Source organism: Melozone crissalis, unplaced genomic scaffold (genome assembly GCF_028551555.1).
Source record: "Melozone crissalis strain CALT ecotype California unplaced genomic scaffold, PUWL_Pcris_2 ptg000016l_1, whole genome shotgun sequence".
Lineage (NCBI taxonomy): Eukaryota > Metazoa > Chordata > Aves > Passeriformes > Passerellidae > Melozone > Melozone crissalis.
The window spans coordinates 16,096,608-16,111,818 of NW_026535794.1; the positions used below are offsets into that span (position 1 = coordinate 16,096,608).

At 41.5% G+C, this 15,211-nt stretch overlaps 1 protein-coding gene across 1 annotated transcript; it reads left to right on the top strand.

Moving 5' to 3' along the window:
* Positions 1-291: 291 nt before the first annotated feature.
* MAP3K8 (mitogen-activated protein kinase kinase kinase 8) lies at positions 292-14,945 on the top strand. The gene is made up of 7 exons (XM_054274235.1): positions 292-642; positions 3,732-3,896; positions 5,346-5,607; positions 8,218-8,324; positions 12,307-12,459; positions 13,100-13,346; positions 14,812-14,945. Exons 1-7 carry the CDS (start codon positions 307-309, stop codon positions 14,943-14,945), a joined length of 1,404 nt encoding a protein of 467 aa, XP_054130210.1. The 5' UTR covers positions 292-306.
* The last annotated feature ends 266 nt before the right edge of the window (positions 14,946-15,211 follow it).

The window sequence follows — 15,211 nt, forward strand, 5'->3', positions numbered from 1 at the left end:
GTACCTGTTCCTCTTAGGGAAAGCTTTATCATAAAAAAATCTGAGAGTGAGTGACAGGGGAGATTAACTAGTAACTTCTAAATAAATTTGACTAGCAAATACGTCTCTGTTTTGTCTTTGCCCAGGATCCTAATTATGATTTTCTTCATAATGCAAGTTATTAATGTTAAATCTGTATAATGATGAGCTGCTGGTCACTTCTGATAACTCCTTTTCATTCTTACTTTGCTAAAATAAATGTAGGTGAAAAGTGTTTTCAAGTTTGTTTCTTTTTTTTCCAGGAGTGATTTTGCAAAGTGGACAGTAATGGAGTATATGAGCACGGGTAGTGATAGCAAAGAGGAGATTGACTTGTTGCTAGCTGATCTAAATATGTCTGAGGTGATAGCCATCATGGAAAACCATTATCCAGGTGAAGACATTGCAGTCTATGAAGACAGCTTAATTACCATGTGTGAAGAGGCAAATCAAAATGATGAACGTGCAGAATCATTACTGTTTTGTGAAGGGGAGGTCTCTTTGATGTCCTCTGTCAAATATGGGACTGTGGAAGACCTGCTTGCTTTTGCCAATCAGGTGTCTAACACTGCAAAGCAGTTTAAAGGATGCAGACAACAGGAATCTGGAATCCTCTTGAATATGGTATGTACATCTGTTTTCCTTTTACTTGGCATTTCATAGACTGTAGGAATTAGAAGTTTTTAATGATTCTAAATAAAGCTCAGCTCCAGAAGTAACAGGCTGGGGTTTCCTGTGCAACCCTGGGGCTGGAAGGGATCTCTGAGCCTATCAAGTCTAGCCCCTGCAGTCTCAGGCAGCTATGGAGAAAGGTTTGTTGTTAAGAAGGATCCACTCTGTTATCTCGTAGTGTCCCTGGAGGTCAGAAAACATTTCCCAGTGTTGAATACAAATTTGAGACAAGCAGTCTAAAAGCAAAATCTACAACTCATTTTGTCCTTTTGGTACTTAAATGGGGCTTATAAAATCCACAACTTGCATAAAAAAGAGACAGAGTGACTTTTTAGAAGGGTGAGTAGTGATAGGACAAGGAAGAATGATTTTAAACTAAAAGTGTAGAGATTTCTTTACTCTGAGGGTGGTAAGGCACTGGAACAGACTGTTCAGAGAAATGGTGGTTACCCCATCCCTGGAAGCGTTCAAGGCAAGGCTGGATGGGGCCCTGAGCAACCTGACCTAGTGGGTGACATCTCTTCCCATAGTAGGGGACTTACAGCTAGATGATCTTTAAGAGCCCTTCCAACCCAAGCCTATCTATGATTCTATGGACTATGATGGTTTACAGGTCTGGGAGACAGTAAGTCTTCTAGTGCCTTGTATTCATGAGTAAAATATTCATTATGCAAACTCCCAAGAATAAAGATCTAGGATCTGACAATATAGTTCCTAAATTTGCTCTATCTGCACAAAATGTCAATAGTAGTCATCTAAGGAGAAAAAGCACATACTATCAAGTGTGATTTTAAGAGTTACAATATTAGGTAATATCTCACACTGCTGAATTCAAGTAGATAGATGTGTTGTTTTGGAATTTTAATTTTTTTCCCTAAAATTGTTTGTGTTCTACAAGCATCTCTAGATATTAGTGTTATTAAACTTTTGTTTAAGATGAGTTGCTCTGGAAACAATCAGTGTTGCAATGGAATTCTGTTCATGCATGTTGATGTTGCTGCTGTATTTTCCTAAGATACTCTACATTTATCTTCTTAAATATCCTGTATATCATATATTTTATATGTAAACACTGGTTGCTTGAGGCTTACTGGTTACTTAGGTGTAAAATACCACAGGGTATTGCTTTATTCTGATTTGGAGGGAGCATTGCAGTATTGCAAAACAATCACTTTTCAACTCTGTAACATTGAAATGACACTTAGTAATATTAAATGTTTCCTATGCTTAGGGTAGACACTGTTCTACATACTCATGGTTGTTTTGCTTGCATATTGTTTCTACAGATGCATACAATTGGTATGAACCCAGTACTATTAGGTGCACGTGATCCCATTATGCAACTGAGGGTTGCAGGCAGGGTATTACCTGTGCATGCATTTCAGCAGGGGCACTGCTCTGGAAATTCCCACAGCATTTGGTTGGGGTCAGGAGTGTTTCTGACTGCCTGGTGACCCTCACTGGCTGCACCATGGCTTGCATCACAAAGGGTCTTGAAGTGCACAAGATGGATTTCTTTTAGTTAAAACTGAACTGAAAGATGCATTGCAGCCACAGACAAATGTTCACAGGGTCAGGCTAGGAACTAGTCCTAAAAGCCTCCTGAAAACATGAGTAATGTGGTGGTTGTCGCTGTCTTGCTCTCCAGATCAGCTCTGCTCAGCGTCTCTTCCTTTCCAGGATAAGGTGTAACCCATATGGATTAGTTTCAACCCTTTGAAGTGCAGAAGTAGGCAAGCAAGATGTACAGATTGTTAGACAGGTACAAATTGCATTACCCTGGCTCTAATAAGTAGAGGGAAGGCTTGCTCTCTCTATCCTGAGCAGAATACTTTTTATTGAAGGACAGCCCCCCATGCCCCCTTGGCCAAAGGTTAAGAACTTATCCTCCCCAGATTTAGGAACTTAGAAGAATTAATTTATTTCATGTTGCGCCAATCACAAATGACAATTTTAGCAGTCAAGAAGGTACTCTCCTAATTGAAAAGCATGAAAGTAGACTAAGAGTGAAAGATAATATGCTGCACCTTAAATAGAAATCTAAAACAAATAATCTTCCTGATATGCTGCTATCTTAAAAAGAGCTGCTGAAGAGCTGAGTATTTGAGGCTGTGTGACAGACATGCAATGATAAATATCCTTGATGTGATTTTACATCTCTTCAAGAATCTTAATAAAGTAGCAGTAAGGAGATTAATGATATTCCAGATACTGGCTGAAATAATTAGAAGTATATTCATAGGAAATAATATTGATTTTGTAGCTGAGAGACTGAAGAAGCAACATGAGGGATCAAGCAGTAGTTGATGGCTGTAGTTGGGTGTTTGGCCTCTCTCTGTCACGTGCAGAGGGAGGGAACTGTTAGGGAAAAAGATTTAGAGCAAGATACTGACCTAGGTGCCCTGAATCCCCTCCTTGCCTAGTTGGTGATACACAAGAAGCAAAGCTCCCAACATTACCCACCTAGAGGAGGCAATGTTACTCCCACTCTTCTTTTCTAAACTATGGTATAAAACTAGAGGAAAGTGGCTGGTAAAATCAAGGCAGACTTCTTTGACCTTTTACTAAGCAGCAGAAACTCCAGTACAAGACGGGAAATTAAACTCCTAGCAGTACATGTGATATTAGGAAATGCTGAAACTCTTGCTCACATTGTGTAAGATAACCTATGAGTAACAAGTATGTGGCATAACAAGTTAACAGATTACAGGAAGGACAAACATGTGCAGGTAAATCTAATAACAAGAGGTGGGTAATTTCATTAACCCAGCTGCTGTTGTTGTTGTTTCAAGACAATTAATTGCAACTTACACTTCATAAGTTAGTCACTGGAGAGAAACGTGGATGCCTGGGCTGTGAATGAATGCCACACCTCACATGCTGTTCCCATTTAGTGTTACTAAATAAAGACTGCTAAGCAGATCATGTGCATCACACACATAAGTGATATGGGGTTTTCCCACTATATATATAAAAAATAAATTAGATTTGTAATGGTTTTAACTTCACTGTGTTTTTTTGTTATTTTTTTAACTCCCCAGATCACACCCAAGAACGGGCGCTATCAAATTGACTCGGATGTGCTCCTGTTTCCATGGAAGTTGACTTACAGGAATATTGGTTCTGATTTTATTCCTCGGGGAGCTTTTGGGAAAGTGTACTTAGCCCAAGACAGAGAGACCAAGAAACGAATGGCATGCAAATTGGTATGTTAGCTCAGTGGTTTTATCTCTGAGCAAATATTGTATAACATACTACTTACGGTCTCTTTTCAAATATGTCTGCATCAAATTCCACTGTTGGCTGATGATCATCTTGGTTTTGTTGGCTTGAACAAGGTGGAGAAAATATACACTTCTGTTAGCTTGTTTAAATTTTTTTGCTCTAAAGCTGCAAATGTTTCAGCATTTTGAAAGTTATCTAGAAGTGTGTGGAACTGGCACATGGCCTGTTGTGCAGAGTGGATTTTCTACTTGTCCTGCTGGGGTGAAATATCAGAGTGAGACCATGTCCCTGCTGAAGGAGCTAGTAAAACCCTGCTGCTGCAGAAGTTTTAGGCTCTTGTTCTTTAACTGAGGTGCTCAGACTTCAGTTTACTCCAGTGCCATTACAGTCCCTGAGAACTCAGTATGTGCAACTCCTACTGTGTTTTGGGCACTGATGGGGTTAAGGTTGTGAGATGCCTCAAAAGAACTGCTGAGCGCTCTCCTACTTTTATACAAGCCAACATTTTCTTTCAGCTGTGCCTTTTAACATACTATTTGGAATTGAGCAGTAAATATTCAGGGCCAGTAAAAGCTCAGTTGGGACATTGCTCATATCCCCCAGCTTATTAATAAGTACCTGTATTAATTCTGTGTGTCAAAGAGTTGGGCAGGCAGCTCTGTGTCCTTCCCCTGCAGCCTGTGCATCCATGTGGGGACAGATTGTTAGCTGCTCCTTCATAACCCACTGCAGAATTAAAGTATCCTAATATTTCTGAAAACACAAACAGTATTTCTCCTTGAAATAAATGAGCCTCTTATTTGGTTCACAGACACAAGTCCAAGGGAAGAAAACTGAACAGAGCAGTAGTAGCTTTTCTGTGTGTAAGCAAACACTGCTCTTATTGTCTCAGCAATCTGCTGTCAGTACTTTAAAGAAATATCGTGCTGCTGGCACTCCCTTCAAAGCAGCTTTCATTTCTTGTAAGCCATAAACCAGTGCTGATAAGGACTGAATTGAGGTCAGTAATGGGCCTGAGCACTGCAAGCACTGATCCACCTGTCAGGTGGGTGTGTAGTTCTGGTAGTGCAGATGAGTGCACAAAGCTAATGGAAAAAGCAGTGGGAATTTTATCTCCTTCACCAGGAAGTTTGCATAAAGCTTTTGCGTAATCACTGGATTTTGACGGGAATAACTCTTGCTACACTGCTTTTTCTGGAAGATTGCACTTTTTATTTGGGCATGATTCCAAAATGTCTCTCAACTACTAACAGGATGTCTCTCAGCTGCAAAGGAAGAAAAGTCACAGGAGCAAAGTACAGCTGAGTATTTTAACAAGTGGATACAAGTGCTATACTTCCTTCTTTTCTGTTATTCTATAGGCTAATTAGTGTCCACATGGATAACTTGTTTTTGTTGTGAATAACTGTGGTTTTGTTCCAATGTCCTAGGTCCCAGTGGAGCAGTTCAAACCATCAGATGTTGAAATACAGGCATGTTTCCGTCATGAAAACATTGCTGAATTATATGGCGCTATTTTGTGGGATGAGACAATCCATCTCTTCATGGAAGCTGGAGAGGGAGGATCTGTCATGGAAAAGCTGGAGAGCTGTGGGCCTATGAGAGAGTTTGAAATAATTTGGGTGACAAAGCATATTCTGAAAGGACTTGACTTTCTCCACTCGAAGAGGATTATCCACCATGATATCAAACGTACGTCTGTGGGGTTCCTTGGGATGCTTTCTGCTCCTGGCTGGGCTGGGGCCTGGGGGAAGAGTCCCTGGGACTGAGCTGGGGCACATAGCCCTTCATCCCTGAGTGGGAGGGATGGATAATGCCTAACAAATGGCCAGGCCAGGTTCTGGAGGTAATAGTTACTTACACTATTTATTAATTCACTCCAGCAGAGACGGTAATTAGAAAGTCGTAGATCCTATGCCATTATGAGCAACTCAATTTAAATAAAAACCTAAAGAGTGAAGTTATCAGTCTGTGTTCAGCTGGAAGTTTCCTGCTCTTAATATAAATTCATCCTGAATGTTTCCATGCTCACCTTCATCTTGCACCTTCTGTTAGGTTTCACATTTCTATGCTGCTGTTCCTCAGTCTGAGACACTTTAGAAGTAAATACATAATTTGTGCTGGTTTTTTTCTTTCAACAAGTACAGAAAATTTTAATATATGTTTGCTATTTAAAAACTCTGGATATTACATCTATAAATAATCAAACACATTGATATTAAGTCCAAATTAAATACACTGGTATTGAAATGCTTTAAAATTCAATTTTAATATGTTGCATAAGTAATGCAACACATTTAAATTAGTATTAAGTGCTGTTTCTCCCAGTACCATCTTGGCCCGCAGATAGATGCATCTCTGTGAGTTTATTTAGCTAAACTTGAGGGTTTAAAGTAGAAATATTCAGACTGAAGCATTCCAATAGTTCACAGAAGAAGATTATTAGAATTTGCTAAATTTTTATCTCAGTTTTGCATTTTTGGGTTTTTTAATTTAGTATGGGCCAGTACTTTAGATGTAAGCCTTTGAGGTTCTGACAGCTACAAAATTACTTATTTTTCCCCTTAATTTTTCTATCTCATTTGCAGTAAGAGTCTTTCTTATGGGTTTATCTTAATTGACAGTAACAAAGACATTAATTAAACAATCTAAAATCCAAAGCAGCCCAAAGCCTACTACATCTAGGTAGTGAACAGGAGAACCAGCCCATTGTGAATGTGGTGGATATGAGTGTATTTCACTTTTTCCAGCCTTTCCCCATGTTGGTGGATGCAGGGCAGATGATGAGGCAGAGGTTGCCTGGGGCAGATGTGGTTGCCCAGAGGTGCCTGGGGTGAGCCCTGGCCATGCTCCTGCCAGTTTGGTGCCAGGGTGAGCTGGGTACACCAGGTCTGAGGTGGAGCCATGTCCACTGCCTGGCAAGGCAGCCTCCATGCAGGGAGCAGTGTGTGTTTTCCCTCCCCAGGTAGAATTAATAGAAAAGACTCTTTCCCAAAACCTCAGATTTTTTCCTCACTCCATCTGCTGCTTTTGAGCTGCAGTTGAGTCTGTTCTGCTGATACAGAAGATGGGGATTTTATTGAGAGTAAAAAATTCCCTGAACAAGGAAGGGGAGGAAGACATTCTGGTTCCTGGGAGGTGTTCAGTGCTGCCTCTCCTTTTAACCCTTGGCTGGAGAGCAGTGAAACCATCAGGCTGTTTGGTTGAGGGAGCTTCAGTCCAAAATCAGCTGCAGCTGGGGCTGAGTATGGTCCCAGGGTATGGTCCCACTGCACTGTGGCAGTGTGGCCCTTTGGATGATCTATTATGGGACATTTCAAATCCATATCTTCAAAGTTATCCCTAAAATGACAGATTTACGCAGTCTATAGCACTGGTAAGGAGGCAGCTGTGTGAAGCATTGCTCCAGGAATCAGAACTGCTGAAATCAAGTCTGCCCTCCCACTGGGTGGTCATGGTAGGCACTATCAAGACAGAAAATGGCCCACAGTTTCCTGTAAGGGAAATGTGTTTCTGTTGTGTAACTTGGAGACTTCATTTTACCACATCTTCTGAAACAGCAAACAAGAATTTCTCAAGGCTCACACTGAGCACTACATTCTTAAATATTTGATCAGAATTGCAGCTGCAAACAAAGCCTCTGAGTACAAAGTTGTGCCTTAGGCAGAATTTTATGAAGGAAAGTAAATTAAGCTCCTAGATACTGCTGCAGTTCTGAGGGAGTTTGAGATGCTCAGTCTTCTATTAATTTTACAGCCATTGTCTGTCCTCTGTTGTCATGCTGAGCTGCTCTCACGGACCAGTGCAGGTGACTGGTGTGGCTGCTATGGAGGGGCCCTGGTTACTCTCTGTTTACAGTCTTCACCTAAATTGTTACTCTAGAAAAACTTCTTGGTGTGCAACAGTTGTGCTGTTTCTAGCCAGAGCTGCACAGCATGATCTCCACCTTGGAGACCCTTAAACATCTTCAGACCACTGTGCTGTGGTGCCTACCAGTCTTCTGCCTTCCTCCTCTACCCTCAGCTGTTTTCTCTCTTTGTCTTTTTTTAAATTTTAAGCTAAGAAAATGACAAAACATTGGCTCTTTTACATAAACCAGACCAGTTTGTTTTTAAGATACAATTTAAAATCCTACCAAATCATTACCAGACCTATTTTGGCTAGAGGGATATTGGCTGTAGAGAGTGGTTGTGCTAATTTCTCTCCCTTTTCAGGCAGGCATCTGAGTGAAACAGGAGTGTTGTAAAATAAATACCAAACATGCCAGACACTTAAATGATGTAATTTTTGGTTTTCTTTTAGCGAGCAACATTGTCTTTATGTCAACTAAGGCTGTTTTGGTGGATTTTGGCCTAAGTGTTCAAATGACTGAAGACATTTACTATCCCAAAGATCTTAGAGGAACAGAGGTAAGAAGATGAAGGGACAAAAGCCCTTTTATTGCATTAGTCCTATGGTTGTGGTATTTAGACTCAAATTTGAAGCTGGAGGGCTAGAAGCATGGGTAAAATAGTTACTATAAAACCTATAAAAAACTTGCAAATATTAATAGAGTCTCAATTATATTTTTATTTTCAACTTGCTGAAGGGAATGCTTTGAAAGCCATGTCATTTTCTCTGCAGTCTCAATTGTTAGCAGTTGTTCACTGAAGTCAAACAGTACTCTGAGGAGGGTTGTTTGCAGTGTTTCAGCTGCTGATCAGAGACACTTCAAACAAGAATTTGTTCTTTGCTCTAGCAAAGATTTCTTCTGAGATACTCACTATGGACTGGGGTGACCTGTTCAGCACCGTACTTGGATTCCTTCTCCTTCAAAACCACAGAACTTACAGATGTCTGGGTTTCATCTCTTAGCCCTTCTAAGCTCTGTTCCCCATCTACATGTAACCCTTTGGTTCTTCAGAGGTTGTGCATGGCAAGGTTCATGATTATCTGGTAAAATTGCTTAGACATTACAGTGATGGAGGTGGGGTCCTTTTAAATGGTCTCAGTGACTTTTTGATTCTGCACACCCCTTGGGCTGCATTCCTGCAGAGGTGTTTCCAGGGCTGGAGTTTTAGCAAACAACCAAGCAACAACAATTAGCTTGGACAGCTGCTGCAGATGTGGCATTTGTGCTCTCTGTTGCTGGAGGAGATTGTTTACAGGAAATGCTTTAGTGGAGATGTTTGCACTTACCCTTTTAATAGCCTTCCACATGTGTAAAGAGGAAATCCCTGTGTAACTGACAAAAAACATTTCACTTTTTAGAAGGGGAGGATAAATCAAGCTTTCACAGAAGGTCAGGTTTGTTTGTTTATTTTTTTTCAAGATGATTGAGAAAGCACTTGAATATTTGTTTTCACTACCTTTCTAGTCAGGGCAGTTAAGAGCTTAAAATGCTTGCTGAACTGGAAGCAGCCTGCTTTCTGGCACTTCATGCATGAACCTTGTGGGGTTTTTACTTTGGTTTGAGGCTTTTTGTTTATTCAAGGGGGTTTTGTGTGCTGTTAATAAGAACAGTGGTGGGTATGAGTCGGTAGGGTATTTCCCAGTGATGGAGATGTGTGTAAACAGGACGTTTCCATGATTGTGGAGCAGACTAGTGAGGATCCACTTCTGGGTCTTGAAGGACAGGCCAAGGCTGTGTTAGTAAGAACAAGTGGAAAGTGAAAACATTTCAGTGTTTGCCAAGTGAAAAACCACTTAGCTTTTCATTTCATAGGAGGAGAATTCCATGCACTTAAACACCTGCAGTCCTGTTCTCAGAGAGCTGATAATCCCTCTAACCCTGAAATACAGCCATGTTTGGTGTTTGCTGTCTCAGGGGAGTAGCAGTCCTGCTGCAGCCTTGCAGCCAGAAATGAGGCTGGAAAGACACTGGGGAAGGAGATTTTCAGATACCAGTGAAAGACTTGCAGCTAATGTTTCTAATGCTTCTGTAGGTTTTTCTGCTCACAGTCTTCATTCTAGGCATCTTCCTCTCCACAGTGCTTAATCCTGTCCCCCACAAATGCCCTCTATAGTCTGGCTTTCTTGATTATTTTTTTTTTTCAAAGTAAGATCTAACTCTCCAAAGTCCTCTTGAGTTTTGCACCCTGTATTATGCAGCCTTATGAAGTGGTGCTATTGTCCTGCTGTTCCTGCATGTAATTGTGCAACCCCTGGCTGGGGCTCTGTCACTGCCAAGCAGCATTGTGCCAGTGAGCTGGCTGGTTTCTCTTACATCTGCTATTGGCAGGGACTTGTGTCCTTGAGGGAAGTGGCAGGTGGAGTAACCTTTGTCCTGTGCACGTTCTCTGGGAGTTAGGGTTTCTATTCACTTCTATAGCACAGGAAGTCTGAATGTAGTGAATCTTCTTTGTGTTTATAAAACATGAGTAGTTACAATTCTGGGCAAGGGGATTGAAAGATAGTTAAATTTTGTTTAGATGGTGTAGTGTGAAAAAAACTGGTGCTCCTGCTTTTGTGTACAAGTCATGCAGAACATTATTAAACTGTGGTTGTTATGAAACTGCTCTGCAGGAAATACTTTTCCTAGGCCGTTGCTACACTTTCTGTTATGCTTCTGTCACTTTGTTAAAATATGTAAGCTTCAGTTACAACCATTTGAGGGTAAAAAGTTGTCTGCTAAAGTTTATTGAATGTGGAAGGTATGATTTTCAGGAATGCTAAACTAAAACTAGTGCAGCATGGAGAAAGAACTGGTTTTTAGCTGGGCTGTGACTGGTCTGACTGGCAGGCAAGTGCCAGCCCACCAGTCAGAAGGAATGAGAATGGGAAGTTATTAATGGCTTGAGCTGTCTGCTTTGGTGACAGCAGACTTTAGACCAGTCTGAAATTAGAGCTTTGGAGCTCATTTTTGATTTTTGTCACTGTGCAGTCAAGGTGCATCTTGAGCATTTTCTCACCTTGACTGCAGACAGGATCTTGTTCCAGCATTCTTTTTTGAAGGCAGCTGCTTCTTGCTTATGTAGATTTCACTCAAGTTGCACTGCATTTTCCAAAGGCTTCTTTTTACAAAATAAGAACTTCTGTTCTTTTCTCCTTACGAGACTTAAAGGTGGAGGGTGCAGATGCACTGATTCTCTTGTAGCCCTGAGGAAAGCAATGGATAAGTCAGTAGCAGCTGCAGACACCTGCTGAGGCTTTGCACACACTTCCAATCACAAGTTCTATTTGCAGATAGGGAATGCCATTTACTGGGAATTTTCCCCTAGAACTGGTGAGCCCTACAGCCGTTCTCAATCTGTGGTAATAAGCAGTCAAACCATGTGGTGATGACTTAACTTCCTGCCCTTGTGTCAGTTAATGGCTTTTAATGTGATTCTTTGTGTCAGGATGACTTGAACTAATTAAAGTTTGTTTAAATCCTTTAGAGGGAAATTGGCTGAGGGAAAAGTAGGAACCAGAAGCAAATGTGGTAGCTTGCTAACCCGGTGTGCTGTGGGCTGTGCCCATGAGGTGTTGAAACCTGCTCCCCAGGCCAGTGGCAGTGGCAGAGCTGTGCAGGGTGTGCCTCCTGCATCCTGCCTGTCGGGTTCTCCTCCAGCTGCGCTCTGAGCTGCCTGTTGCTGGCAGAAGCTTCCAAGATCCTTCTTTAGACTCTTGGCAAATTCAAATGTTCAGTGAAATGTTTGGATAGAAACTGTTTTGATTTCCACCAAGAAAGGTTAGAATTTTTGGTTTGGAAAAAGGTTAGAAGGGGGATTCTTGTCTTCCTAGGTGCTCTGGGGTAATCTGGTGCGAAGAGCACCTAACTTTTAATTTATGCATTGCCTAGACCTGGCTTGTTCCTCATCATCCCATGTCTCAGGATAATGCTCCATTGTGCAGGTTAGTGGAAAAGGAGGAGGAGTAAAGAAGACAGGAAGGCATATATCTGTCAGTTCTGCTCAGAAGGGTTGTGTAGAATTCTGTGTAACAGGGAGCTGAGGGGAGGACTCCTACCCCCATGTGGGTGGCTGTCAGTACAGTTCACCCTCTCTCTTTAGCTCATGCCCAGCCATTGTTCAAGCAGGATGGAGCTGTCTCAGCAGTGCCCCACAAAACAAACTGGCAATTCAGGCACCTCTTGCTGTGGAGGGATGAGGCTACTGCTACTCATCTGAACAAGGCAGAGCCATGGCTTGAACCTCATCCTCTCACAGTTCAGCTGAGGCCCATAGCCACTGACCTATGGCCTGTCTGAGGAGGCCAAACCTGGAATATGAGTTTGTCCAGGTACTGTCACTTTGTTCTGCTCTGCATATGAGTACAGCCAGTCTTATTTCCCAAATGGTTCTTGCAGGTTCACTACTATGCATCCCTTCAGAGCGGGGTTTCCAGCATCACAAAATACCATTGAGTCATCTTTGGTTGTTGTTTTCCCCTGTTGAGTAATCTTTTATTTTTTTTTACTATTTTTCACAGATTTACATGAGCCCTGAAGTTATTCTTTGCAGAGGTCACACAACAAAAGCAGACATCTACAGCATGGGAGCTACTATTATTCATATGCAAACAGGCATCCCACCCTGGGTGAACAGATACCCTCGTTCTGCATACCCCTCCTACCTCTACATTGTGAGTGCCCTTAGCAGAGCCAGCTCACCACTATCAGCTGCAGGGCTTCCTGTAGTCTTGTTGAGAAAACTCCAGTTGTATAAAAACTATCAAAATATTTGTCAGAGAGATGATATCACCCTTTTTGCTTCAGGGGTGGGAGGGAGGGAGAGAAGAAGTGGGTTTTGATCTCTTAGGGGAAGACAGAGACTGAGCTGGAGTTGTCTCTTTGATTTGTATTTCAATTTACAGTCCTTGGGTTTACTGGAAGGACAGGGTTAGATCACTGTGAGACTTGATTGAAACAAGCCCATCTGTCTTCAACTTGGCTGTTTTCCTTAGAAGTTGCAGATAAAAACTGGAGCCTGGCAGATTTGATTCTCTGACTCTTCCAGTGTGGTATAGAAATCTGGTGAATTTGCATTGCACTGGATTTTAGGCTTACTTGAAGTTTCTTTGAGTTTTTAAATTTATTATAAAATCTGATTTTTAAAAAGTGGGTGTTGTGTAGTTGCATGTTCTGTTCTAGTTGATCAGCCCTACTTAGGGAGGTGATGAGTCCTAATTGGGGAATTTCCAGACCACTCATGTGGTTATCCATGACTTCCTCTTTCACTGTTTTTGGAATAACTGTTTCCATGGTCTTTTTTCATTCCAACAGATACACAAGCAAGCTCCCCCTTTGGAGGATATTGCTGAGGACTGCAGCACTTCCATGAGGGAGTTGCTAGAAGCAGCTCTGGACAGGAACCCTAACCACAGGCTGTCTGCAGCAGACCTGCTGAAGCACGAGGCCTTGCACCCACCCCCGGAGGAGCAGCCGCGGTGCCAGAGCCTGGACTCAGCGCTCTTTGAAAGGAAAAGGCTGCTCGCCAGGAAGGATCTGCAGCTGCCAGAAAATATCACAGGTAATGGGATCACCTGCCTTGCACTTTGTAGACTTTACTTTGTGTCAAATCTTGATTTGAGTGAGTGGTAAGGAGCCAACGAAACTCTCAGCACATCTGGAAAGTGACCAGTGAAAATCCCAGTCGGATGAGATCAGACCCTGAGGTCATGAAGGGATCTGTAAAACGCCCATTGACCAGTGGGGAGGAACCTAGCCTGACTTCTGTGAGCTCCTGAAGGACTAGCTCTTGGAAAAGCCATGGCAATCATTCAGGGCACTGCATGAAGTATAGATTGCTGTCCCCAGTGGACTCAATTTGACACTGTACTGGAGATGTTTTATGGACCCTTGATTTGTAAGCAATGACAAAGTCCAACAACCACCAACAAATCCAACACTTTTTGCCTTTTTAAGGAAAAACACACACACAAAACCATAACTAATGTTGCTGAGTGTCAGCAGTACAAGCCCTTTGTTTTAAAACTAAAAATGACTGTGGGATAGAATGCTGTTACCCTTGTGCATTAGTCAGTGCTTAATGAAGGATACTACACAAACTAGGTAGGAAATAGCCCTTTCAAGCCCAAGTGAGATTTAGTGCCAACAGGCTTCAAAATGCTTTTCTTCTACTTACTTAATACATTAGGAGGGTTCTGGCAAGAGGCATTGAAAGGCTCTTCCCAGACAAGTGGTTCATTTAATTGGAATAAATATTTCAAAAGATATCTGTGCAAAATTTTGGGTACTGTAATGCATAATTGTTGCAACAAATTCACTGAAAAAAATCAGTCGCAGTTTTTGAATTTAGAATGGCATTGTACCTTCTGGATTTTGCCTTGGGGATGCACAATCCTTTGACCAGCTCAGACCATCTGAATCAATTCTTTTGAAAATGAAGAGAATATTGGATCAATAAACTTGGACTTTATTATAGGTGCTTGAGTCTCGAAGACACTCATTATACAAGTATTCAGGGGAATTCTGCCATTGCAAACCCAATCTGTCTTTTTAGACCTTGATTTAAAAAGAATAAAAAATCTGAAACGGATGGTGCTGTATTTGTTCTCTACTGTCACATCCAGACAAAGATGATGTCCTGTGTTTAGATAAAAATTTCCCTCTGAGGAAGCAGAATTCTCAGATGGCAGAAAGTTTGCACCAAACTCTCCTTTAGCACTATAGCTTACAGGATGAGAAAGCTCTGCCTAACTGTCCCAGCTGATGGAGACCTTTTTTTTTAAGTAGTTGAACACACTGTTTGCAGTTGCAAACTGCTTCTCTTTCTTTGTTCTAGAGCTGTGGGTTGGCTTGTTAGAGTTTATTTTATTTGAGATTTGACTTATGTTGTACTGAAAATTTTTCTAAGCCACATATTAATAAGATCAAATAACAGGCAAAATATTCCAGTAGTACTGACAAATACGAAAATGGACTGATACAGCTATTTTTACAGTAATTACATGGTTTCTCTATTTTCTTTTTAGATTCCTCTTTGTGTAATGGGAGCATGGAAGAGTCAGACCTGCTAAAGAGACAAAGATCTCTCTACATAGACCTTGGAGCTCTAGCTGGTTACTTCAATATTGTTAGGGGACCACCAGCCTTAGAATATGACTGACTCAGTAACATTTTATGTTGATGAGTCAGAAATGGACCTCTACCTCTTCAAACTTGGTTTTAAGACTTGATTTTCCAACTTGTACATAAAACTATTGCCCTTATAGGCTGTCAAATGTGAATAGTGTTTAATTGCACAGATGATTAAGCTAAACCCTTAGGGGGTCTGATAAGCTGATCCCAAGGAGAGATGTTTGTGTGTCTGCTGGTTGACCAACAAGAAGATGGCGAAAAGAACACTGCTGCTGGGAATGTCTTAATCCAGGA

Excerpts from the sequence above, each read along its gene's own strand:
- MAP3K8 (XM_054274235.1), top strand. The coding sequence starts at position 307 with ATGGAGTATATGAGCACGGGTAGTGATAGCAAAGAGGAGATTGACTTG. Across the intron at positions 5,608-8,217 it reads TATCCACCATGATATCAAAC|CGAGCAACATTGTCTTTATG; the intron begins GTACGTCTGTGG and ends GTTTTCTTTTAG. Across the intron at positions 13,347-14,811 it reads GCTGCCAGAAAATATCACAG|ATTCCTCTTTGTGTAATGGG; the intron begins GTAATGGGATCA and ends TTTTCTTTTTAG.